General features: G+C 44.7%; 2 protein-coding genes across 4 annotated transcripts; one reads left to right on the plus strand and one right to left on the minus strand.

Annotated features, from left to right (window-relative positions):
• Nucleotides 1–897: 897 nt before the first annotated feature.
• On the plus strand, nucleotides 898–10,190 carry LOC115125437 (ELAV-like protein 1). 3 transcript variants are annotated; one of them, XM_029654948.2, is made up of 7 exons: nucleotides 898–1,061; nucleotides 1,878–2,086; nucleotides 3,861–4,077; nucleotides 4,746–4,849; nucleotides 5,745–5,898; nucleotides 5,983–6,208; nucleotides 6,309–10,190. In XM_029654948.2, the coding sequence occupies exons 2-7, from the start codon at nucleotides 2,051–2,053 to the stop codon at nucleotides 6,631–6,633; spliced, it is 1,062 nt and encodes a 353-aa protein (XP_029510808.1). In that variant the 5' UTR covers nucleotides 898–1,061; nucleotides 1,878–2,050; the 3' UTR covers nucleotides 6,634–10,190. The 3 variants fall into 3 exon arrangements, with proteins under 3 accessions (XP_029510808.1, XP_029510809.1, XP_029510810.1); XM_029654949.2 differs by having other exon boundaries at nucleotides 900–1,061; nucleotides 3,861–4,044; XM_029654950.2 differs by lacking the exons at nucleotides 898–1,061; nucleotides 1,878–2,086; nucleotides 4,746–4,849 and having other exon boundaries at nucleotides 3,957–4,044.
• Nucleotides 10,191–13,210: 3,020 nt separating this feature from the next.
• LOC115125438 (excitatory amino acid transporter 5-like) lies at nucleotides 13,211–25,198 on the minus strand. Its single transcript, XM_065024564.1, has 9 exons — nucleotides 24,628–25,198; nucleotides 23,476–23,555; nucleotides 22,814–23,029; nucleotides 17,237–17,490; nucleotides 16,960–17,059; nucleotides 16,186–16,614; nucleotides 15,888–16,022; nucleotides 15,416–15,530; nucleotides 13,211–13,492 (listed from the first exon to the last, which is right to left on the minus strand). Exons 1-9 carry the CDS (start codon nucleotides 24,790–24,792, stop codon nucleotides 13,331–13,333), a joined length of 1,656 nt encoding a protein of 551 aa, XP_064880636.1. The 5' UTR covers nucleotides 24,793–25,198; the 3' UTR covers nucleotides 13,211–13,330.
• Nucleotides 25,199–25,902: the final 704 nt, after the last annotated feature.

Below are 25,902 nucleotides of genomic sequence, written 5' to 3' on the forward strand. Positions count from 1 at the left end.
AGGGAGTTTTTTCCTATCCACCGTGCTTCTACACCTGCATTGCTTGCTGTTTGGGGTTTTAGGCTGGGTTTCTGTACAGCACTTTGAGATATCAGTAGATGTACGAAGGGCGTTATAAGTAAATTTGAGATTGATTATTTTTTGGGGGAGGCCCCAGTGCAAAACTGAGCAAGAGGACAAGTACATTAGGGTCTAGTTTGAGAAACAGACGCCTCACAAGTCCTTAACTGGCAGCTTCATTAAATAGTACCTGCAAAACACCAGTCTTGACGTCAACAGTGAAGAGGCGTCTCCGGGATGCTGGCCTTATTATTATTAATAATAATAATACACATAACACAATATTTTAGTTGTCAGTGTTTATAAAACAATCTACAAGAAATTATAGCCTGTTTGGAAATGACTGTCAAAAATATTCTCTACACAAACAATATTTACATCACATCTGGAACAACTGTCTGCTGCAGCCATGTGCTTCAGTGTAACTAAATTAACATTCTCTTGAAAAAAATTAAAGGAATTTGCCCTCAAAGGACAGGTATATTTTGTATTAAAAAAAAAACAATATAAAGGGCATACTCACAATAAATATTGATATAAGTTTTATTTAATTGACACTTTAGTAGATAACATGATATGGGTAATAATGTGTTCTGATGGAAAAACAATAGAAGTTCAAAAGTCTGGGTCAGGGACAAGGACAAAACAGTGAAATTGAGGTATAAAATGCATCTGAAAAGTAGCTAAAATACTTGATAGAGAGGTGTTCTGATTGTACTATGAACTTTATATATTTTTATTTTATTTATTTAAACATATATATATTTTATTTAAACATATATGTTTAAATAAAATCCCTCAAATTGACCCTGAGGACATAAAGTGCCACATCTGTAATTGGCAAGGGCAGTAACAAATCATCTGCAGAGGTGGGCGTGGATCTGCTTTCGTCAGCGGTCCTCTTGGTTTTGGTGCCTGCGAGAAGGAGCTGTCAGCTAACGTTAGCTAGCTAAAAAAACACGGAACGCAAGAACAGCGAAAGCACCAACGACAAAAAGCTGGTAAATTAGCTATATGTTTGTCGAACTAGCTATGTTGTAGTAATCCAGTTGTTGATTTACCATTTTGCTCTGCTACAACAAAGCCGAATGCCAGAAATGCGGGTTTGGAGGCCCCACCAGTGCCAGATAGCTAACCACAGAATGATATTTGAGCAATTTTTTGCCAGCTTGGCTAATCTAGCTAGGTGGCTAACTGTAGCTAACAAGGCCCTGAACAAGGTGTCGGAGTTTTAGGTGGGGGAGAGGGACCGCATTCAACACATGCTCGCGAAAATAAGGGAACGGTGGGCATGTGGCCTAGTTAGCTAACGTTTTCCCGTAGCAATGTGTTCGCTAATTAGCATGGCAATGTCCATTTGCTTTGCGTTTGCGAATGTTATTTTCTTCCTTTTGCAGTTAGGAAAGTAGTAGTAGCTGCTGCTAGCTAGTTATTAACTAGCCAGCTAGTAAGCAACCAACGTGTTCACGCCCCCTGGCGTAAATAGTTGCTAGATATTTATATAACTCGCTAGGTACTAACGTTAGCTAACTCACACAAACTAGTAACTAACGTTGCGGTTGGAATGTTTTGCTCTCATTTGTCTACCGTAGTGCTCGATGAGGCAACGTTAGCCACAAACAGGCCAAATCTAGTTACAGTAGTTGGCTAATATGTTAGTTCGCCAACGTGCTAGCTAGCTACTGTGTATAGTCTGGTTGCTAATGAAACATGCCACAAATCATACGTCATCAAGATAACAGTCGTAATAGCTCAGTGGTCGTAGGCTAGTTAGCCACTCAGGGACTAACAAAATAATGCTCTGCTCTTCTTCACAGGTGCGCCAGAAGTGGGAGGCCCAATTTACCGTTTCGTTTTTGTTTAGCTCATTATTAATTTAGTTTGAAAACAAACCCTACCCCCTCCTCATCCCTATTTTTGTTTGTTGGTCCCATATACATTATTTTGTTTGCGATACCTCCTCCAGCTTTGGGAGCAGCGAGGGGTCTTCATGGCTGTTCGAAGAGGCCACATCAGGTACCTAAAAGTGAGTATGACTTTTCCCATTAGGGGAGGATCTAGATCAGTCCTAAAGTAATTATATTGTAACAACTGTAATCTAGCTAGCTAGCTATTTAATCAGATTGCGTTAATATGTTACGCTTTTGCCCATGGTTTTCAAATGTATTGATAATTAAAAATAGGATGTAATAAATGTATCACTAGTCACTTTAAACAATGCCACTTTATATAATGTTTACATATCCTACATTACTCATCTCATAGGATTATACTGTACTCTATACCATCTACTGCATCTTTCCTATGCCGTTCGGCCATCGCTCATCCATATTTATATGTACATATTCTTATTCATTCCTTTACACTTGTGTGTATAAGGTAGTTGTTGTGAAATTGTTAAATTACTTGTTAGATATTACTGCACGGTCGGAACTAGAAGCACAAGCATTTTGTTACATTCGAATGAACATCTGCTAACCATGTGTATGTGACCAATAAGATTTGAATTTAACACTGGGGTTTCAATATCACTCTATAACACAAGCATCATAAGAGGAAGTGTTTGAGTACCTACACTTATTAACATACTGGTATAAATATTTATTATTGCTCGCAAGTAGAGAAAAAGGCATAGAAATTATCCTCAGTCAGACCCATCAGTATTGGTCATGTTTACTAGTGAAATACAGGAGTTTCATTCATCCAAGGGCCTGCTGGATGGCTAACTGTCTTACCCCACAGAATGCACAATCAAATGGCGCTCCATTCATTGAGGGGCTGTCAGAAAACAGCACTGAGGCCTGGTCAAGGGGATGCAATGTTCAGATCGGTGGTAGCAGCTAGCTAACCCGCTTCCCACTGGGCAGGGGTAGCATTGGAGTTCAGATATCTGCATTTTCAAAACGCAGGCCATAAAAAAAATCTGTTTTAAACTATTTCACCTGAGTTTTATATTGAAAGTAGTTGTTTGTTGTTGATTCAATAGAGTGATCGAGGGGGGGGTGCAACTATCGTTTTGCTTCATAGAAAACACATTAGTGCAACACATTCTGCAGAAAATAGCTTAATTTTCATCAGTTCACAACAGAAGTGCAAGCCTATTTGGCTAGCAGTCACACAGGTACATTTTCTTACATATGAAAAAGCTCACAAGGCCTGTTCTAACATCCATGATGGCTGTTTCTACTAATCAATGGCTCAAAGATTCTCCGGAATGAATGGTTGATTACCCCTGGTTTAGAACTCTTGTCAGACCACAACAACCAGGCTTGGTTAGTGGGATGAAGTTGTTTAGAACGCTGCAGAAATAAATGAAATGTGTTGGGGCTGACTGGGAGTTTCTCCATTCTACACCACAGAATCATCCCAATGTTCTGTGACGTTTGTGGTCTCTGGATCTCAACCTCTTATCCCAGAGCAGTGTCGGAGCTGGCTGGGTATAGGCGTGTTTAAAAAAAATAATAATAATGCCTTGTCCATGATTATGTGGAGAGTAGCTGAGAGTTGAGTCTGGCTGTGAAAGTACTGCAGGTGATTAACTTGTGGGTAAGAGGAGCTACAGTCACTGCTGCCATCCACCATGGTGCTCCTACATCTGGGGCGTAATTCGGCTCTGTAGATTAGGATACTATGTTTACAATGTTGCGTGTAGAATTTGGAAAAATGTTATATTATTGTTTTCCTTTTATGATTTTAAAATCTGCATCCCGTTGACGTTTCAGCCATGCTGGTTTACTTCCGAATGCCTGTTTCTCTTCCTTAACTGTGCCCCCCTCTCTCTCCCCTCCCTCCCTCCCCAGGAGGTGTATGACATGTCCAACGGCTACGAGGATCACATGGGAGGAGGAGATGAGGTGACGGATGCCAAGACCAACCTGATAGTCAACTACCTTCCCCAGAGCATGAGCCAGGACGAGCTACGCAGCCTCTTCAGCAGCATTGGCGAGGTGGAGTCCGCCAAGCTCATACGGGACAAAGTGGCAGGTACGGAACACCTTGTCCCACAATGCACTACAGGTGTGTGACCTTTGACCTTGGAGTAGAATGGATGGAGGAGTTGGTCTGCGTGTATGGCTCACATTTTACAGGGGCGTGTTTGAACATTTTGCTATGTTGCGTCCTACCGAACACGACTCGGGTACCTTTTAACAAACCGTGGGGACCCCCATAATTGTTGAGATATTACGACGGGCACCTCCATAACATGTTTGTTCAAGCCAACCAGTCAGTGGTATACTGCCCTGTCTGCCTCTTGTAGGTGTATGAGAACTGCTGATGAGACAGACATCTTTGACATGCTCACTAGTAACTTTGTGGTGAGATATTTGTAGTATCTATGCAAACAGCTTCATGTCATATGTTCTGTTTAGGACTATGTCTCGCTGCAATTTGAACATTTGTCCTCCTGAACTTTATGAGGTATTCCACATAGTCGTTTTGTATAAGGCTGTTGGTGTAGATATTTACCCATGCTCTCGATCTGTCCGTGATGGGCTCGGCTTTCCTTATTCCAGGAAAACAGTCCAGTTTGGTTGAAGCCTATTTCTTTGTTACTTGTTTTACGACTAGCATGCATTGTGTAGATTTGTTTTGTTTAATCATTTATTTGACCAGTGTGCCGATTTATTTGAAACTATACAACGTTTTTTTATTTTATTTTATTGTTTTCCTTTTTTTTTCTCTAGGCCACAGTTTAGGGTACGGATTTGTTAACTATCTTACCCCTAGCGATGCAGAAAGAGCTATCAATACTCTGAATGGACTAAGGCTACAGTCTAAAACTATCAAGGTAACGTGCAATAAGGTGTTCCTACAGTACTATGTCAACCCAACCATGTCGTGTCATTTAAACTAGCCCTTCTCTACTGAGGCTGACTGTCAAATCCACCCCTAGACGCTTCCTCCTAGGCCCTCCTATGGATCTGAAAGGATTGTGTGGGTGTTAGCAATATGGTGTTATGTTAGCCTTTCTTTGCCCTTTGCAAATACCAACCCAATCGTTTCAGATGAGCATGTAGTGCCAATAGTTTAGGGTTGGATTTGTGAATCGGCGTTAGTGTGGGTCTATATTAGACAGGTCTGATAGATCACTGGCCCCGCTTCTGACGGATGGAGTAGAGAAGTGCAACCGTATTTTCAGCCTTATTGAGGACTAAACTTGATTTTAATTTCCTTATTCAGCACCACTACTTCAGGTTGACATTTTTACCCGTTAATTTATAATTTTAAGTTTGGTACGAGAGAGAAAAAATCACTCCTGAGAATGTTTTTCCCGGTGTTGATTTTGGTACTATAATAGTTGTTTATGTAATTTTGAAACTTCGATATTGCCCACCACAGCTTACTAAGGGAATGGTTTATCTACGTAAAAGCCACAATGGTCAGTCAAGGCACCTTTTCACTTTTTAATTTTCTAGTTTTGGAGACATTACTCATGAAGGCTTTATAAAAGTAAACTCATGATTTTGTAAATTCAAAACATAAGGCAATTACAAACATTAATTTGCCAAGATTGCATAAAAATATACAAACATAATTAAAACAACCTTCCAATAACCACTTTTTATTGAAAGTAATTTCTCATTTCTGGCTAGATATAATTCAGGGTTGTGTGTAATCAGTGTGTACTATTGAGGGTATTGTCAGTGGTGTTAAATGTGCTCTGTGCTGCCCTCTGGTGTTAGGTTTCATATGCGCGGCCGAGCTCTGACACCATTAAAGATGCCAACCTGTACATCAGTGGCCTGCCCAAGACCATGACCCAGAAAGACGTGGAGGACATGTTCGCTCGCTACGGACGCATCATCAACTCCCGTGTGCTGGTCGACCAGGCCTCTGGTAGGACCACACAGACACACTCTAGAACCAGGCCTCGCTGTGTTCGTCTGTCTCTCAGCTGAACCTGTCCATGTCTTTTCCCAGGCCTGTCTCGGGGGGTGGCGTTCATCCGGTTTGACAAGCGAGCGGAGGCTGAGGACGCCATCAAAGACCTGAACGGACAGAAACCCCCCGGATCCGCTGAGCCAATCACAGTGAAGTTTGCTGCCAGCCCCAACCAGGCCAAGAACACTCAGCTCATATCTCAGCTCTACCACAACCAGGGACGCCGCTTTGGAGGGCCAGTTCACCACCAGGCTCAGAGATTCAGGTAACACACACACACTGAAGCGTTGTCCCCTCTCAGGTTCTCTAAAATTAGTGTGAAGAGAGACAGAGTGATAACCCTAGCCCCCTCTGTCCTCCCCCAGGTTTTCTCCCATGTCTGTGGACCATATGAGCGGTATGTCTGGGGTGAGTGTGCCGGGGAACGCCACCTCTGGCTGGTGCATCTTCATCTACAACCTGGGCCAGGACGCCGACGAGGGCATCCTATGGCAGATGTTCGGGCCCTTCGGCGCCGTCACCAACGTCAAGGTCATCCGCGACTTCAACACCAACAAGTGCAAAGGTTTTGGCTTTGTTACCATGACGAACTACGAGGAGGCCGCCATGGCGATCGGCAGCCTCAACGGTTACCGCCTTGGGGACAAGATCCTACAGGTGTCGTTCAAGACCAGCAAAGGCCACAAGTAGAGAGAGAAGAGGGAGGTGGGGTGATAGAGGGAGGAGAGAAACCTCACCCCAGGCTTCTAATATGGAGGGTGAATTGCCTCAGTTTGACAAAACAAACTTGTTTTTATTGTTATCTCACCAAGCCCATTCTCACTCTGCATCTTTGTACTAGTCTAACAGAGTCTAGGCTGAGTTTGATATTTCTCTTGTTTTTTTTTTTTTTTTACTCATGCTTTGGGATGTTCCAAACGCAGTTCTCAATGTTTATCCTGATATGGTGACCAATTTCACAATTCAAGACTAGATTGTTTTTCCTGTGAGACTAAACTAGTGTCGCTATGTGCCATATGAATGGTAGGACCACGGTAGGGACTTGGAGAAGGATGTGCTACAGTCATACGTCTAGTTCCCCACTGTAGGAGGAAGCATGCGGTCTTAGACTCTGGTTCCAGTGTAGAAATAGATGACTTAAGTTACCCACCCTGTCAAGCCATCCACTGTCTCCAGCCATTCTAAAAGGAAAGCACTTTTTAAAATCCTTATTATATAATGTCAGCGCGATAGTCGGCTGTTTTGACGTCAACCATACATTGGTCTTCTCTCACCGTGCGGAATCAGTTTTATACGCCTCATGTTAGGTACTGGATGGTACCATTTACATAGCAGCATGTGTGTCCCGTTTTGGGGGTCTTTTAAAAGTTGACTCTGAGAGGCCATGTAAAAAAAAAAAAAAGGGGTCTGGAGATTTTAAAGTAGGAACATGTTTAAGAAGGACCAAAGAAATGGAAGGGTATGATCCCAGGGCCCGTATTCACATGCTGATCTAGGATCATAAATAAGTATGATTTATATGGACCGAGAGGAGCTGATCTTAGATCAGCATTGAGTCCTCTGAGAAGCTTTGTGAATAGGGAAGATGCTTACCGTTATGACTCATTTCCCCTTACCACTAATAGTTTGGACATCTGAACAACCGCTACTAAGGCTGAATCTAACAAGAGTGGAGCAACACAGCTCTCTCTCTCTCTCATCCAGTTTGCTGTTTTTGTAGAAAAGAAAGTTCTCTTTGATGATTTTCTTGAATTTTCTTTGAGAGACTAACTTTTCTTTTTTCGTCGAAGCGTAGACCACTGATCGGAGAGTTGAGTTGTTTTTTACTGCTCATCTCGAGCTAACGAAGAATTTATGGCCTTTGTGATTATTTTTTTTGGTATAGAGATTTCTTTTGCTTTGGTTCTGTTTTTGGTCCTTTTGTTTTGATTGTTTTACTTTGAACATGCAATCATTAAATTTTATTTAGATTTGACTCGTTTTGGTTTTGTTTCTTTTATTTCTTCAGGTTTTGGTTTGTGGATTTTCTTTGGGGTTTTCTCTTTTGATTGTAGAAGCTGAGGGAAGCTACAGACACCAGACTGCTATTATGATGATACTACAGTATGACACTACTCACTCCATTCCCATTGGGATATTACAGGACGTTTGAATGGCCAACATCATAAGGTTTAGTTTGACTCTCTAAGATGCTCTGAAGGGCAAGAGGATGCAGTCTCCGTTGTAAAACACCTCAGACGTTGGCCTTATTTTCCATTCAAACTTGTGTGTGAACCATGAGGCAGAGGGCTTTCAAAGATGGGAGTCCTCCAGTTGAGGTACTGAAAGTCTTGTTTCATGTTATTAGGATGTAGGAGTTACTGATGAACCCATAAGGAATAGTCTGTTCTAATACAGGTACTGCAGGAGGCGGTTTCACTCATGGACCTTTGATCTGCCTTGCAGCCAACAAACACAGTCATCCTGAGAAACTGTCTGCCATTTTAGGAATGTGCAATAACCGAAAAACTTGGGTTAAAGAAAGCTAAACCCAGGCATATTCAAGTGACGTTTCAGGAAGAAGACTGGGGGTTGGTTTTTCCATCAAGCGAATATTCCTACATCTGTTTTTAACATATCTTTGTGCACTTTTCATCACCAAGGGCTTTCCTATGTAGGTTTGAGAGTGTAGTACTGTAGTCTGTCGGAGAGTAAGTAACTGACTACAGCAGCGCCACAACACAGTTGGTTAGTTTAGTTTCCTGCTGCAGCAGATCTAGGATCAGTTTACCCTTACACAGTCCTAACCTTCACCATAATGGGTGACACTTGTTTTAGAAAAGTAGGGCCTTGTCTCCTGGACATTCAATAGAGATTCTCCATTGAGCATGATTTTATGTCCAGGAGTAGGCTTCATCTGGGTTCTTGGAACAGCCTAGTAACCAGACTTTATAATTCTCTCTCTCTTCTAAAGGTATTGTGATCTCTGTCTTCAGATCTGTAAAGCCGTACTAGTTTCCACACGTGGACAAAAAATACCGCTCCTGTCACAGGAATATCCTCTCTGTAGGCCTCAAGTTAGTCACTATACATTTTTTTTAGGGAGAAGAAGATTGTTTGTTTAAGGAGAAGTTGTTTCTCGTGGAACAGTCCTGAACAGAGTGCATGCAATATGTGGTGGGTCTTTAAAAAAAAATCTGGACCAGAAACTGTACTAGTGGTTATTCTGAAACAGAAACTGCACTAGAGAGAGTGGTTATTCTGAACCAGAAACGACCACTAGAGAGAGTGGTTATTCTGAACCAGAAACGACCACTAGAGAGAGTGGTTATTCTGAACCAGAAACGACCACTAGAGAGAGTGGTTATTCTGAACCAGAAACGACCACTAGAGAGAGTGGTTATTCTGAACCAGAAACGACCACTAGAGAGAGTGGTTATTCTGAACCAGAAACGACCACTAGAGAGAGTGGTTATTCTGAACCAGAAATGACCACTAGAGGGGGAGTGGTTATTCTGAACCAGAAACGACCACTAGAGAGAGTGGTTATTCTGAACCAGAAACGACCACTAGAGGAGGAGTGGTTATTCTGAACCAGAAACGACCACTAGAGAGAGTGGTTATTCTGAACCAGAAACGACCACTAGAGAGAGTGGTTATTCTGAACCAGAAACGACCACTAGAGAGAGTGGTTATTCTGAACCAGAAATGACCACTAGAGGGGGAGTGGTTATTCTGAACCAGAAATGACCACTAGAGGAGGAGTGGTTATTCTGAACCAGAAATGACTACTAGAGGAGGAGTGGTTATTCTGAACCAGAAATGACCACTAGAGGGGGAGTGGTTCACTTGCTTGACTCTTTGTTCTCATCCTTTTGATATTTTTCTATTGAGTTCTACTAATCAGCTCTTGCTTTGCTAGCTTCTCAGTAATGCTATGTTGAAATGCTATGTTGAAATGCTAGTGGGTTTACTGGAGTAAATAGATTATGGTTAACCTCTGTTTTTAGCCTTAATTTATGTGGGAGAGATGGAAGAACCTGGCAACAGCAGTGGAGGCACAAAGACGTAATTTATTTGACTTGTATGTAGTTTTACATGTTTGTACATTTTTTTGTGTGTTGGAGTGTGTTCCTTTTGACTTTTTTAATAGATTCATTTTGATTTCCTCTGTTTGGTTTTGAAGGAAGGCCTGTTCAGAACTTGTCTAACACACAATTACTTTGAATAAAATATCTGTAAGCTTTATAAAGCTCAGCAGGATCGTCCTTTTGGCTTATTGTGTGTACTGTGAGGTAGGGGGAAAGTTATGCTCAAATCATTACATTTCAAATTGGATTAGAACATAATGTTCAAGACAAGTATCTTGCATGGACACCACAGTCATTTTCATTTGTATGTAAAAACATTGACGTTTCTTCTAGATCCTAGGTGGTCAAAGATGTACATTAGTGAAATCTACAGTAAATCTACCAATAAGACATTGAAATATCAGTTAACCTTTCTGTATTTGTTATAATTAGGTTAACAGAGGTAACGATGAGAGGATTTACCCCTAGTCACTGACTATATTTAAACACATTTTCAGTATTAAGTTCTGTCAATTTCAGCACTTTCGTGGTTGCAACATTCTCAGCAACGGTGACCAGTTATTAAGAACATTTTAAGGCAACTCCAAAACCTAACTGCAAAATAAAAATGAAAAATGTGCAAATTAAACATTTAAGTTTAAACCATTAAAAAAAAGAAAAACTATTTCTAAATAATCAGTAGTCACACTCACATTTGTTTTAAACTACTGTTATATCTCTAGAACCCTCAAACTCAACTCTGGACCTCAGAAGTCAGTTCCACTGCATGTTTTCATTGTTCCCCTCTAATCAGGGCCTGATTTAGACCCGGGACACCAGATGGGTGTAATGAATGATCAGGTAGAACAGAAAACCTTCAGGCTCTGGACCTCGTAGGGTCAGAGTTGAATACTCCTGCCCTAAATATCGCATCATCATGCAAGTATCTATAACCATTCTGATACCAAACAAGGTTTCAAAAAAACTCTGAAAGTGCTTGTCATCTATCTTCACAGTCAGCAGCACATTGAACCAAAATGGTGTCCACAATGCCACCTGGTTGCCTAAAAAGTGCTCTGTGCTGCAGTACATTGTGGCACCAAAATGGTGTCCTGAGCGGAATCTGCATTGAGCTAAAGAAGGAAAACTGACTCGGACATAACATGCACCCTAGTGGACCTACTGTATAAGTAAGTCCCTGTCACTGGTAGGTTACAGTAGCCTAGATAGCCAGTCACAAAATGATGAGGAAAACCTGCTTCCTCATCATGGCACAGGTGTGATCATCAGACAGTAAAAAGTTGAACATTTACCAAAGCGACTTACTGCATGTGCAGGAATCAACCGCACGACAATTAGTGGTGTGAGCACATCATCAACCAACTGATTCATCAGAGAACATTATGAAGACGTTATAGTCAACTCCTGATAAATGCACATCAGAAAAGTGCAAACTCTGTTTCAGTGCAGGGTTGTTTCCCAGTCCCATTGTAATTCCCCAGTCCAAAGCCATTGATATCAGGACAACTCTATGTATATTCATGTGAATAGAAAGGTCTCTGTTGAAGGCGGGCAGCGCCCCCTGCTGTCTGTCCAGTGAAAGTGTCTCAGACCAAACAGTTTGTAGCGGGGGACGGGTTTGTTTGTGACAACATGTAGAAGGGGACGGGTTGCAGCCGGGGACCGGTTTCTCTGTGATACGGGTTGTAGCCGGGGACCGGTTTCTCTGTGATACGGGTTGCAGCCGGGGACCGTTTTCTCTGTGATACGGGTTGCAGCCGGGGACCGGTTTCTCTGTGATACGGGTTGCAGCCGGGGACCGGTTTCTCTGTGATACGGGTTGCAGCCGGGGACCGGTTTCTCTGTGATACGGGTTGCAGCCGGGGCCCGGTTTCTCTGTGATACGGGTTTCAGCCGGGGACCGGTTTCTCTGTGATACGGGTTGCAGCCGGGGACCGGTTTCTCTGTGATACGGGTTGCAGCCGGGGACCGTTTCTCTGTGATACGGGTTGCAGCCGGGCCCGGTTTCTCTGTGATACGGGTTTCAGCCGGGGACCGGTTTCTCTGTGATACGGGTTGCAGCCGGGGACCGGTTTCTCTGTGATACGGGTTGCAGCCGGGGACCGGTTTCTCTGTGATACGGGTTGTAGCCGGGACCGGTTTCTCTGTGATACGGGTTGCAGCCGGGGACCGGTTTCTCTGTGATACGGGTTGCAGCCGGGGACCGGTTTCTCTGTGATACGGGTTGCAGCCGGGGACCGGTTTCTCTGTGATACGGGTTGTAGCCGGGGACCGGTTTCTCTGTGATACGGGTTGCAGCCGGGGACCGGTTTCTCTGTGATACGGGTTGTAGCCGGGGACCGGTTTCTCTGTGATACGGGTTGCAGCCGGGGACCGGTTTCTCTGTGATACGTGTTGCAGCCGGGGACCGTTTCTCTGTGATACGGGTTGCAGCCGGGGACCGGTTTCTCTGTGATACGGGTTGCAGCCGGGGACCGGTTTCTCTGTGATACGGGTTGCAGCCGGGGACCGGTTTCTCTGTGATACGGGTTGTAGCCGGGGACCGGTTTCTCTGTGATACGGGTTGCAGCCGGGGACCGGTTTCTCTGTGATACGGGTTGTAGCCGGGGACCGGTTTCTCTGTGATACGGGTTGCAGCCGGGGACCGGTTTCTCTGTGATACGGGTTGTAGCCGGGGACCGGTTTCTCTGTGATACGGGTTGCAGCCGGGGACCGGTTTCTCTGTGATACGTGTTGCAGCCGGGGACCGGTTTCTCTGTGATACGGGTTGCAGCCGGGGACCGGTTTCTCTGTGATACGGGTTGCAGCCGGGGACCGGTTTCTCTGTGATACGGGTTGCAGCCGGGGACCGGTTTCTCTGTGATACGGGTTGCAGCCGGGGACCGGTTTCTCTGTGATACGGGTTGCAGCCGGGGACCGGTTTCTCTGTGATACGGGTTGCAGCCGGGGACCGGTTTCTCTGTGATACGGGTTGCAGCCGGGGACCGGTTTCTCTGTGATACGGGTTGCAGCCGGGGACCGGTTTCTCTGTGATACGGGTTGCAGCCGGGGACCGGTTTCTCTGTGATACGGGTTGCAGCCGGGGACCGGTTTCTCTGTGTTTCTCTGTGATACGGGTTGCAGCCGGGGACCGGTTTCTCTGTGATACGGGTTGCAGCCGGGGACCGGTTTCTCTGTGATACGGGTTGCAGCCGGGGACCGGTTTCTCTGTGATACGGGTTGCAGCCGGGGACCGGTTTCTCTGTGATACGGGTTGCAGCCGGGGACCGGTTTCTTTGTAACACAGGTCAAAGATTGTAAGAGGGAACAGGTTTCTCCTAAACTTGACACAGGTTGTAAGTGGGGCCAGATCTCTCTGTGACACAGTCACCTTCCACCTCGTAGACATAGTCACAGCGATGGGCATAGTCCATGAGAGGAGCCTCGGACAGGGCACAACTCTGGACACTCTGGCCACCGAAGGAGATCACTGTGTCCCTCTGCACAAAACACAAACACAGAACACACACACAGAGAGAGAGAAATAGAGAGAGAACACAGTTAGTCGAAGAGCAGATTCAAACACACTAAATCCTGGTATTATAGAGTTGTATTGTAGAGGGCTTAGGGCTGGGGTCAGTGTAAAGGTAGTATATAGTTGTATTGTAGAGGGGTTAGGGCTGGGGTCAGTGTAAAGGTGGTATATAGTTGTATTGTAGAGGGGTTAGGGCTGGGGTCAGTGTAAAGGTGGTATATAGTTGTATTGTAGAGAGGTTAGGGCTGGGGTCAGTGTAAAGGTGGTATATAGTTGTATTGTAGAGGGGTTAGGTCTGGGGTCAGTGTAAAGGTAGTATATAGTTGTATTGTAGAGGGGTTAGGGCTGGGGTCAGTGTAAAGGTGGTATATAGTTGTATTGTAGAGGGGTTAGGGCTGGGGTCAGTGTAAAGGTAGTATATAGTTGTATTGTAGAGGGGTTAGGGCTGGGGTCAGTGTAAAGCTGGCATATAGTTGTATTGTAGAGGGGTTAGGGCTGGGGTCAGTGTAAAGGTGGTATATAGTTGTATTGTAGAGGGGTTAGGGCTGGGGTCAGTGTAAAGGTAGTATATAGTTGTATTGTAGAGGGGTTAGGGCTGGGGTCAGTGTAAAGGTGGTATATAGTTGTATTGTAGAGGGGTTAGGGCTGGGGTCAGTGTAACGGTGGTATATAGTTGTATTGTAGAGGGGTTAGGGCTGGGGTCAGTGTAAAGGTGGTATAGAGTTGTATTGTAGAGGGGTTAGTGCTGGGGTCAGTGTAAAGGTGGTATATAGTTGTATTGTAGAGGGGTTAGGGCTGGGGTCAGTGTAACGGTGGTATATAGTTGTATTGTAGAGGGGTTAGGGCTGGGGTCAGTGTAAAGGTGGTATATAGTTGTATTGTAGAGGGGTTAGGGCTGGGGTCAGTGTAAAGGTGGTATATAGTTGTATTGTAGAGGGGTTAGGGCTGGGATCAGTGTAAAGGTGGTATAGAGTTGTATTGTAGAGGGGTTAGTGCTGGGGTCAGTGTAAAGGTGGTATATAGTTGTATTGTAGAGGGGTTAGGGCTGGGATCAGTGTAAAGGTAGTATATAGTTGTATTGTAGAGGGGTTAGAGCTGGGGTCAGTGAGTGTAAAGGTGGTATATAGTTGTATTGTAGAGGGGTTAGGGCTGGGGTCAGTGTAAATGTGGTATATAGTTGTATTGTAGAGGGGTTAGGGCTGGGATCAGTGTAAAGGTAGTATATAGTTGTATTGTAGAGGGGTTAGAGCTGGGGTCAGTGAGTGTAAAGGTGGTATATAGTTGTATTGTAGAGGGGTTAGGGCTGGGGTCAGTGTAAATATGGTATATAGTTGTATTGTAGAGGGGTTAGGGATGGGGTCAGTGTAAAGGTGGTATATAGTTGTGTTGTAGAGGGGTTAGGACTGGGGTCAGTGTAAAGGTGGTATATAGTTGTATTGTAGAGGGGTTAGGGCTGGGGTCAGTGTAAAGCTGGTATATATTTGTATTGTGGAGTGGTTAGGGCTGGGGTCAGTGTAAAGCTGGTATATAGTTGTATTGTAGAGGGGTTAGGGCTGGGGTCAGTGTAAAGCTGGTATATAGTTGTATTGTAGAGAGGTTAGGGCTGGGGTCAGTGTAAAGGTGGTATATAGTTGTATTGTAGAGGGGTTAGGGCTGGGGTCAGTGTAAAGGTGGTATATAGTTGTATTGTAGAGGGGTTAGGGGTGGGGTCAGTGTAAAGGTGGTATATAGTTGTATTGTAGAGGGGTTAGGGCTGGGGTCAGTGTAAAGCTGGTATATATTTGTATTGTGGAGTGGTTAGGGCTGGGGTCAGTGTAAAGCTGGTATATAGTTGTATTGTAGAGGGGTTAGGGCTGGGGTCAGTGTAAAGCTGGTATAGAGCTGTTACCCGAGCAGAGTTAGCGTTTGACTCCCTCCTCTCAAAGTCCTTCTTACAGAGGTGACACATGATGCCTGCAGCCAGAGCGTCTCCCAACACATTGATCATGGTCCTGAAACGATCCCTGCCAGACACAAACACTCTCACGGTCAGACACTTACAGAACTCAGTCCCCAACCACTCTCACGGTCAGACACTTACAGGACCCAGTCCACAAACACTCTTACGGTCAGACACTTACAGGACCCAGTCCACAAACACTCTCACGGTCAGACACTTACAGGACCCAGTCCACAAACACTCTCACGGTCAGACACTTACAGGACCCAGTCCACAAACACTCTCACGGTCAGACACTTACAGGACACAGTCCACAAACACTCTCCCAGTCAGACACTTACAGGACCCAGTCCACAAACACTCTCACGGTCAGATACTTACAGGACCCAGTCCACAAACACTCTCATGGTCAGACACTTACAGGACCCAGTCGATGGCCACGATCAGTGTGATGTCAGCGGGTGGCAGCCCCACAGAGGTCAAGACGATCACCATGGTAACCAGGCCCGCCTGCGGAATCCCAGCAGCCCCAATACTGGCCGCTGTTGCTGTGATACTGAAGAGACAAGAGCAGGGTCAGGGTGTGTGTGTGCGTGTGCGTGTGCGTGTGTGTGTGTGTGTGCAAGCGTGCGTGCAAGCGTGCGTGTGAATGTGTGGTTGATGTGACACAAAGTAACTAAGAGAGTAACAGAGAGAGCTCTTGTGTGGACAGTCCTGACCTGATGGTGACCAGCTGACCAAAGTCCAGTTCGTACTCGTTGACCTGAGCGATAAAAATGGCTGCCACGGCCTCGTAGAGGGCTGTCCCGTCCATGTTGATGGTGGCTCCCACTGGAAGGACAAACCTGGCGATCTGTCTGTCCACTCCACAGTTCTCCAACAGACACTTCATGGTGATGGGCAGGGTGGCAGAACTGGAGGAGGTTGCCAGGGCGATGACCAGAGCCTGTAGCAGGCCTCTGATGTAGGTGAAGGGGTTTTTGCGTGTGATTACAAAGTAGAAGAGCGGCAGCAGGATGAGTCCGTGGACAAACAGGCCGGCTAACACTGTGATGAAGTACATCCCCAGCTTCTCTCCCAGGTGGGCGGGGTCATGCATGTCCAGGATCTTCCCTGCTACCAGGAACACAATGCCGAAAGGGAAATACCTGGAAAAAGATCAATAAATTATAAATACTTCAAAATAAATGAGGCAAGCAATGGGCCCTTGTGATTCTGTCTCTGTTCACCAGGCGTTGTCATGCCCCCTGAGCTTTGGGCTTCCTAAGAAGTAAAGCAGCTTTGGGTTGACCTGGCTCACCTTGAAATGCAGACATATACTGAGCTAATGACTAAGGTCTAGGGAGAGGTGGGTGGGAGGAAGATGTGTTGGTGAGATCCAATCTCAATCTAAATGAATCCTCCCATTCTCAATCCTCCAGATCAGGATTACCAGACCTTTACATGTGAATGAGAGTTCAGACAGGTGACTGCTGTGTGTCTCAACAACTCACCACATGGCAGCATTGATGATCTTCATAACACACTCGTTGACACATTGACACACATTGACCAATGGAGCGCCTCTCTCGCCCATCTTCCCCAGGAGCAGGCCTGCACAGAGAAAACACAGGAGCAGGCGTGATTGGAAGGGCGTGTGTGTGTACTCGTGTATCCAGTGTGTCATTAGTGTGTTCATTCATGCATACTATATGTGTGTGTGTGTGTGTGTGTGTGTGTGTGTGTGTGTGTGTGTGTGTGTGTGTGTGTGTGTGTGTGTGTGTGTCTCACCCATAGTAGCAGAGAAGATGACAATCCCCAGTACGTTCATGCCAGAGCTGTGGCCAGGGACAATCTTGTACTTGATGTCTGGAGCTGGGGTGATCTCCAGGAAGACCGGGTGGCCCAGCTGAGGGTTGTTGTGGTCGGGCATCACGTAGACGTAGTTGGCCTGGGACTCCACCAAACTGGAGGCCACTATGGGCACCAGGTCTGTACGGTACTGTTGAAACGTTGCTTCTATCAGATTGGAGGGAATCATGTTCCTGTCAAAGGGAGAATAACATGTAAATCATAAAGTCTACGACAGTATTGGATATGTGTTACGGTTTTCTTCTTCCTCTGAAGAGGTAAAACAGGGATCGGACCAAAACGCAGCGTGGTTATCTTTAAACATCTGTAATGAAAGATGACACTACGAACAATATACAAAAACAATAAACGTGAAAAACCGAAACAGCCCTATCTGGTGCAACAAACACAGAGACAGGAACAATCACCCACGAAACACGATAAACACTTGCCTCTGATTGAGAACCACTCTAGGCAACCATAGACTTACCTAGACTACTTCACTAAACCACAAAACCCTAGACAAACATAATAAAGAAAACACAAAATACTAAGGCCATGGCGTGATAATATGATGGGAGTTATTCCCTGAGTAATGGGGGTGATAATAAAACTGTTTATATGATAGGAGTTATTCCCTGAGTAATGGGGGTGATAATAAAACTGTTTATATGATGGGAGTTATTCCCTGAGTAATGGGGGTGATAATAAAACTGTTTATATGATGGGAGTTATTCCCTGAGTAATGGGGGTGATAATAATACTGTTTATATGATGGGAGTTATTCCCTGAGTAATGGGGGTGATAATAAAACTGTTTATATGATGGGAGTTATTCCCTGAGTAATGGGGGTGATAATAATACTGTTTATATGATGGGAGTTATTCCCTGAGTAATGGGGGTGATAATAATACTGTTTATATGATAGGAGTTATTCCCTGAGTAATGGGGGTGATAATAATACTGACAATAAAACGGTTTATATGATGGGAGTTATTCCCTGAGTAATGGGGGTGATAATAATACTGTTTATATGATGGGAGTTATTCCCTGAGTAATGGGGGTGATAATAATACTGATAATAAAACTGTTTATATGATGGGAGTTATTCCCTGAGTAATGGGGGTGATAATAAAACTGTTTATATGATGGGAGTTATTCCCTGAGTAATGGGGGTGATAATAAAACTGTTTATATGATGGGAGTTATTCCCTGAGTAATGGGGGTGATAATAATACTGTTTATATGATGGGAGTTATTCCCTGAGTAATGGGGGTGATAATAAAACTGTTTATATGATGGGAGTTATTCCCTGAGTAATGGGGGTGATAATAATACTGTTTATATGATGGGAGTTATTCCCTGAGTAATGGGGGTGATAATAAAACTGTTTATATGATGGGAGTTATTCCCTGAGTAATGGGGGTGATAATAATACTGTTTATATGATGTGTGATGTTATATTGTCATATATGATTTGTTCAGATTTTTTAAAGTGAAATCTCTACCTTCAGTCTATTCTATTCTGCTGACCCTGTGTCCCGGTAGCCCTGTCCTGTAGCCCTGTCCGGTAGCCCTGTCCGGTAGCCCTGTCCGGTAGCCCTGTCCTGTAGCCCTGTCCTGAAGCCCTGTCCTGTAGCCCTGTCCTGTAGCCCTGTCCTGTAGCCCTGTCCTGTAGCCCTGTCCTGAAGCCCTGTCCTGTAGCCCTGTCCTGTAGCCCTGTCCTGAGCATATAACGTGTCAGAAGGTTGGGGTAACTGCTTTCTGTTATTGTCTCAATTTTTTTATTTTATTTTTACCCCCAATTTCGTGGTATCCAATTGTTTTTACTAGCTACTATCTTGTCTCATCGCTACAACTCCCCTACGGGCTCGGGAGAGACGAAGGTTGAAAGTCATGCGTCCTCCGATACACAACCCAACCAGCCGCACTGCTTCTTAACACAGCGCACATCCAACCCGGAAGCCAGCCGCACCAATGTGTCGGAGGACACACCGTGCACCTGGCAACCTTGGTTAGCGCGCACTGCGCCCGGCCCGCCACAGGAGTCGCTGGTGCGCGATGAGACAAGGATATCCCTACCGGCCAAACCCTCCCTAACCCGGACGACGCTAGGCCAATTGTGCTTCGCCCCATGGACCTCCCTGTTGCGGCTGGTTACAACGGAGCCTGGGCGCGAACCCACTGCGCCACCCAGGAGGCCCCCTATCCCGGGAGGCCCCCTATCAATTTTATCCTGAGTAGGGTCAATTTCTCCTGGTCCGGCCAGAAGCCAAGAGGTCCCCTGTCTCAGAAAGACTTAACAAGACCCTGGACAGAGAGCATGCTGGCAGATACTCATAGACTTCATGGCATTGCGCTAACGCTGGTTAGTATTGGCTTGTGAAACTACCTCTAATGTCCTTCATAGAGACATAAAAATGGTACCCACGAGTTCATCTGACTGTGTGGAAGTAGATAAAGGGCCTCATTGCCAAAATCCAGAAGTATCCCTTTCAGCTGTCAACCAAACCACAAAACTTGTAGATAGACACAAGGACACCAAAAGGTTACATTTCCCAAAAGCCAAAGTCGTTGCTCTGACTAGGGTCGTTGTTGACTAAATGACTTCGTTGCTCTGACTAGGGTCGTTGTTGACTAAATGACTTCGTTGCTCTGACTAGGGTCGTTGTTGACTAAATTACTTTGTTGCTCTGACTAGGGTCGTTGTAGACTAAATGACTTCGTTGCTCTGACTAGGGTCGTTGTTGACTATATGACTTCGTTTGCTCTGACTAGGGTCGTTGTTGACTATATGACTTCGTTGCTCTGACTAGGGTCGTTGTTGACTATATGACTTCGTTGCTCTGACTAGGGTCGTTGTTGACTATATGACTTTGTTTGCTCTGACTAGGGTCGTTGTTGACTATATGACTTCGTTGCTCTGACTAGGGTCGTTGTTGACTAAATGACTTCGTTGCTCTGACTAGGGTCGTTGTTGACTATATGACTTCGTTTGCTCTGACTAGGGTCGTTGTTGACTAAATGACTTCGTTGCTCTGACTAGGGTCGTTGTTGACTATATGACTTCGTTGCTCTGACTAGGGTCGTTGTTGACCAAAAGACTTCTCTTCATAGTTGGTCTCATATTCTCCTGCACCGTCAGTATGTTTCAGCTGTTCTGCAGTCGAAATAATAAAGTTGTAAGAATGATGTCACAATGTGGTAACATCTCCAGGCTGGTTGCCTGTGTTGGTGGTTGAGTCCTCATCAATAGGAGGCCTGTATTCATAAAGGATCATGTTAAGGCCACTGCCCCAGGGCCAGTCAGCCTATCAGACGTGTGACAAATGATCTAAAGCACCTCTGACAGTCATACAGCCTACATCCGTCCGCCCGTACACAGCTTTCACTAAAAATACCCATAATCCTCTGGGCTTTGGAGGATTCTTCACACGGAGGGCCTAAGCCACTGCCGATCCTCGACACGCAGTGTGCAGTGTGTTCTGGGCAAAGCATTTAGGACACGGTGTGTTCTGAGAAGATATAGACTTAGTCGTCACTGGGGTACTTTGAGCCAAAGGGGTAAGTCGAGCCACTCAAATATATAATTTGACCAAATATTTAGGATGAGGTCATGATTTTATGGAATCTGTGAAGGAAGAAACCACATGGAAAAAGTAGTAAGCAAGTTAGGTCCAAAAAATAGATTTTCACCAAGTCAAATATATTTGTTGTGTTAGAGGTTTCATAATGCTTGCATTTTTGCTGGGATATGAGGTAACAACAGAGCCTGGTCTATGTTAAAATAGTTTTTAAAAGTACAGTGTTAATTAAGTGTTAAGCCTGTGTTAAAAGATGCTTAAAATTATCAAAATACAAAAAGTGATTGTGTGGAATTGTGGTTGGGAAATAGACATGGTTGGGAAAATAGACATGGTCTTAAAAAGGTAGTGTTAATTTTTCATTCAGTAGAGAAATTTGTAGGCGGCTTAACTTACCCCCATACCCAGGGTAAGTTGTGCCAAGAGACCACTTTTTTTGGAAAAGCTATGTTTTTCCAGGGATACATGCTGAAATATATGTAGATACAGTATCTTTAGAAATAATGTTGTATTTCCCTTGACTGAGTGATACTGAATGTAAAAAATGGCTCAACCCCAAAAGTGGCTCAACCCACTCTCCCCTAATGATGCCTATTATTAACATGGCCCGCTGGAGGGTTGACTTGTTTCAGAAGTGAATGTGAACAATATAACCAATAGAACAGTCCCAAACGCGCAAATCCCTCAAGCCACGTGAGCTAAATGACCTTGTACTGGTGTTGCTGTTGTAAATGCTATTTACGACCTAAAGACCCCTACTTAATACAAGCTTCCAGGTAGCTGTATTGAGCTGTACTAAGGGGATTGGGGTGGACAGGACTGGGTCTGTACTGGTTTACTGGTTTAAAATGATTCAATCCACACAGAACCACAACACTGTTGATAACAGAAAAAGAAAATATCTGATTCCTTGAGTCAGTATTAGGAGGCTATTTAGCCCGCAGGGTCTTAACCCTTTTAGCTAACCCTTCCCCAAATCATAAACCGTAAACCTTTTAACCTAACTGCTAAACTTAACCCTAACCTTAACCCCTAACCCCTAGCCTAGCTAACGTTAGCCAGCTAGCTCAAATTAGCCACCTAGCCACCTTGCTAGAATTTCGTAACATATCGTTCTTTTTACAAATTCGTAACACATAATACAAATTGTAATCGTAGCATATCATACGAAATGGGTGATGGATATCCACAAATTAATACATACATTACAAAACGTAACATATCATACTACATGGGCTGCCCCGGATTTACGTACAGAATAATACGAAATGCTCTGAGACCAGGTTGGGGATTCAGTCAAAGGCACGTTGGACAAGCCCATTGCTCTTGACTTTTAAAGGTAATTTACGCTTGAGCTGGAATCCGCAGCGTTTACCATGAATGCAATATCCACCAACGTCAGGAAACTTGCCTCTACAAGGCGCGTTTTTCCATAATGCAATGCGCTTGTATACAATGCGCCTGTTGTTGAATCCCAGGCCTACACAACCTTTATGGTTTATACTTAGCTAAGGAAAACTGGAGTTCACTGAGTTCACTGGTTGACTGGTTTATTTATGGGTTAATCAACACAAACCCCGACAGGAAGAATCAAATATAAAATATTTGATTCTTTCGAACGTCTGTGTTAGCAGAGCAGTCCGAATCTGTTGCCTGAGTCTCGTGGAAATCTGGAATCTCGTCCCATGAGGGATGTTAAGGATGAAAAGGAGGGAGCTAAACATCTTAGACTGACTAAAGACAGGAAACTCTGGAATCTGATACAGCCAACTACTGATAGAGGCAATGTGTCTGTGGGCCATCCTATTAAAATATGCCGCTCAAGATACTTCACCATGTGTATGTGCATTCGTGCGCATTTGTGTGTCTGTCCGTGCGTATTTGCATGCGTGCGTCCGTGTGTGCGTAAATGCTTGCGTGTGTGCATATGTACCTGATGAGGTCCAGCAGAGCGTCAGCAGAAGTCATAACGGGCCCTGACCCTGCTCTGTGCCCGTCCTTCTCTGTGCCCGTACCAGGGTGGATGACCAGCACCAGGATGATGCCGACGATGACAGCGATGAAGGTGGTCCACAGGTAGTAAGTGATGGTTAGCACCCCCAGCCGCCCGCTGGCCTTCGTGTCCATGGCTGACAGCCCCGACATCAGACTGGCCACGGAGTTAGGATTCATAGAGCATTCAGACAGTGTTGTATTCCATTCAAATTCAGAGAGCATTCTGATAGTGTTCTATTTAATGAGCTATTTAATTTAGCGCTCTTTTCCGTTAGAATGCTATGAATACTCTAGGAGTTGTAAAGAAAGAGAATGCTATCAGAATACTGTACGAATCCTGATGAAATGCAATGCTGTGAATGCTCTAGGAGTTCTATTTCAACAGGAGTCGTACAGCATTCTGATAGCATTCTCTTTCTTTACAACTCCTAGAGTATTCATTTAGTGTTGTATTCCATTAGAATCCATAGAGTATTCGATCAGCGTCTTATTCCATTATAAATGTATAGAGCGTTCTATTGAAGTAGCATGGGTTGTGGTGTAGACCAGGGAGAAGAGCAGTAGGGACATGGGGAACAGACAGTAGTGATGATGTGTTACCTGGACGTGATGAGAGGCAGGATCAGCATCTTCAACATCCTCATCAGCAGTTCTCCAGGGAACGAGAAGTAGATCTTAGCCTGGAAAGGGGAGACACACAACACTCGGGGTCAGGGGACAAGCTGTACATGGCAGACCTGGGGCAAATATATACAGTTGGTAAAATACTTTCAAATACATGAGGTGTGCACCGTTTGCACTTTAGGGACTATTCTGTTGGTTCCATTGTACCAGGCCAGCTAAGTCAAACCCACTTCTTGGTCTGGTGCATGGTATGTTATATATTTTTGGTTTGACATTGTGTTACAGGATTTTACATGACTAATAAAGTTCAATCAATCATTCTCAGGTGATGTGCTTTCCCATTGGGCTATGCTTGATGCTGTGTATTTGTTGACAGGTTGAGGTTAGCGAGGATGCAGATTACAACAGTGTGTCAGATAATTAGAAGCTGCTGACCCATTATTCCACTACTGAAATAGTGGATGTCAAGGGTTGGATCACCATGGTTACTATTGACCCAGGTAGAGCAGTTGAATGGTCCAGCCTCTACTGTCGCCAGCTGAATCAGTACTGTATAACTGGCATGTGCAGGTTATGGTTCAGTTGATATTGTTGCATTGCATCTGTTCTGAATTCAATACAGCAGTTATCGATCTGCAGTCAGAGTAGTTTCCCATGTCAACAATATGGTACAAGCTTTGTGAGACAGGGTTTTATGCGTTGTGAAAGTGTCTTGCTGGTCACTCTCTCTTTAGTCTCCGTCTGCACTATCCCAGTGTAAGGCCCTCTCAACCAACCCCTCAGTGGTTTACTATCCCTCTGTCTAAGATCCAGAGCCCTCTGTGTTAACACTATCACCCTGTCTAAGACCCAAAGCCCTCTGTGTTAACACTATCACCCTGTCTAAGACCCAGCCCTCTGTGTAAACACTACCCCCGTCTAAGACCCAGAGCCCTCTGTGTTAACACTACCCCCGTCTAAGACCCAAAGCTCATCACATCTCCCTGTAGGATGCCTGAGTGCTATAAACCTTAGGCCCACTAGAACCAAAACCTTGTTGCATGACTCAATATCTGTGTGTGTGTGTGTGTGTGTGTGTGTGTGTGTGTGTGTGTGTGTGTGTGTGCGCGCGCGCGCGCGCCTCCATACCTGCGTGGAGAGGTTGAAGCTGCGGAGCGAGAAGCCGAGCACACAGCCAGAAACCACGGCGATGACCGAGAGCGTCAGCAACCCATTGCGTTTACAGTAGCCCTTGATGTACGCCCAAACCTTCACAGAGACCATGCTCTTTATAATGTGCTTTATGCACTCCATCCTGAGGCCCAGTTACTCCACGGGCTGAAGGAAAGAGAGGAGAGAAGAGATAGGCCTAGTGGCCCAAGGTCCTGCCTTACGTCCAGTCAATGAATGATTCCCAAACCGGAGGGTCGCGAGTCACTTGTGGGTCCCGCCTGATTCCCTTTAGGTCCCTGTTCAGTATCCTGTCCTGGCTTGAAATATGTCTCTAGTCCTGCTTGATGGTTCACAAGAAAACTCCAAAAGCTTTAAGTGGATTCCCGCTGTAAAATATGTATGTGGTGAGTCAAGGCAGTGAAATCACTAAGGACTGATCCCGGGCCACTGCAGAAACAGAAGGATAGCTGACGATGCAGCAGGACTGGCTGTCTGTGCGTCCAGCCAGAGAGTCAGTCAGTCAAACACTAGCTGATCTAAACGGCTGTCAGAGAGGAGGTGGAAGTGGACAGAGTAAGTCTCTGTAAACCTCCGTCTCCTACAGGAGATTAAGCCCTTGAAAATAATGCTTCCTAGAGACTCAGACACACACACACACACACACTCACAACATCCCCATGGGATTAGCAGGTTCTAGGTCAATAGCGGTCTCTGACACTGAGGTCTAACTCTCATTAATAACCCATTATGTCTTATTACCACTGACTGACTAGGAACTTACTTTATTCAGAAAGAATCAGGACTGCTAAAGTTGACCCCGCCTGAAAATAACAGTTGTCAAAGTCCTGAATGACTAACACTGAGGTAAGTTGATATGAAAATCAAGCATTTACAGTGCCTTCGGAATGTATTCAGACCCCTTGACTTTTTCCACATTTTGCCACGTTACAGGCTTATCCTAAAATGGATTCTAACATTTTTTCCCTCATCAATCTACACACAATATCCCATAACAACAAAGCAAAAACAGATTTTTAGAAATGTTTGCAAATGTATAAAAAAATAAATAAAAAAAAAACATGAGTATTCAGACCCTTTGCTATGAGACTCTAAATTGAGGTGCATCCTGTTTCCATAGATCATTCTTGAGATGTTTCTACAACTTGATTGGAGTCCACCTGTGGTAAATTCAATTGATTGGACATGATTTGGAAATGCACACACACCTGTCTATATAAAGTCCCACAGATG

Source organism: Oncorhynchus nerka, linkage group LG2 (genome assembly GCF_034236695.1).
Source record: "Oncorhynchus nerka isolate Pitt River linkage group LG2, Oner_Uvic_2.0, whole genome shotgun sequence".
NCBI classification, from domain to species: Eukaryota; Metazoa; Chordata; class Actinopteri; order Salmoniformes; family Salmonidae; genus Oncorhynchus; species Oncorhynchus nerka.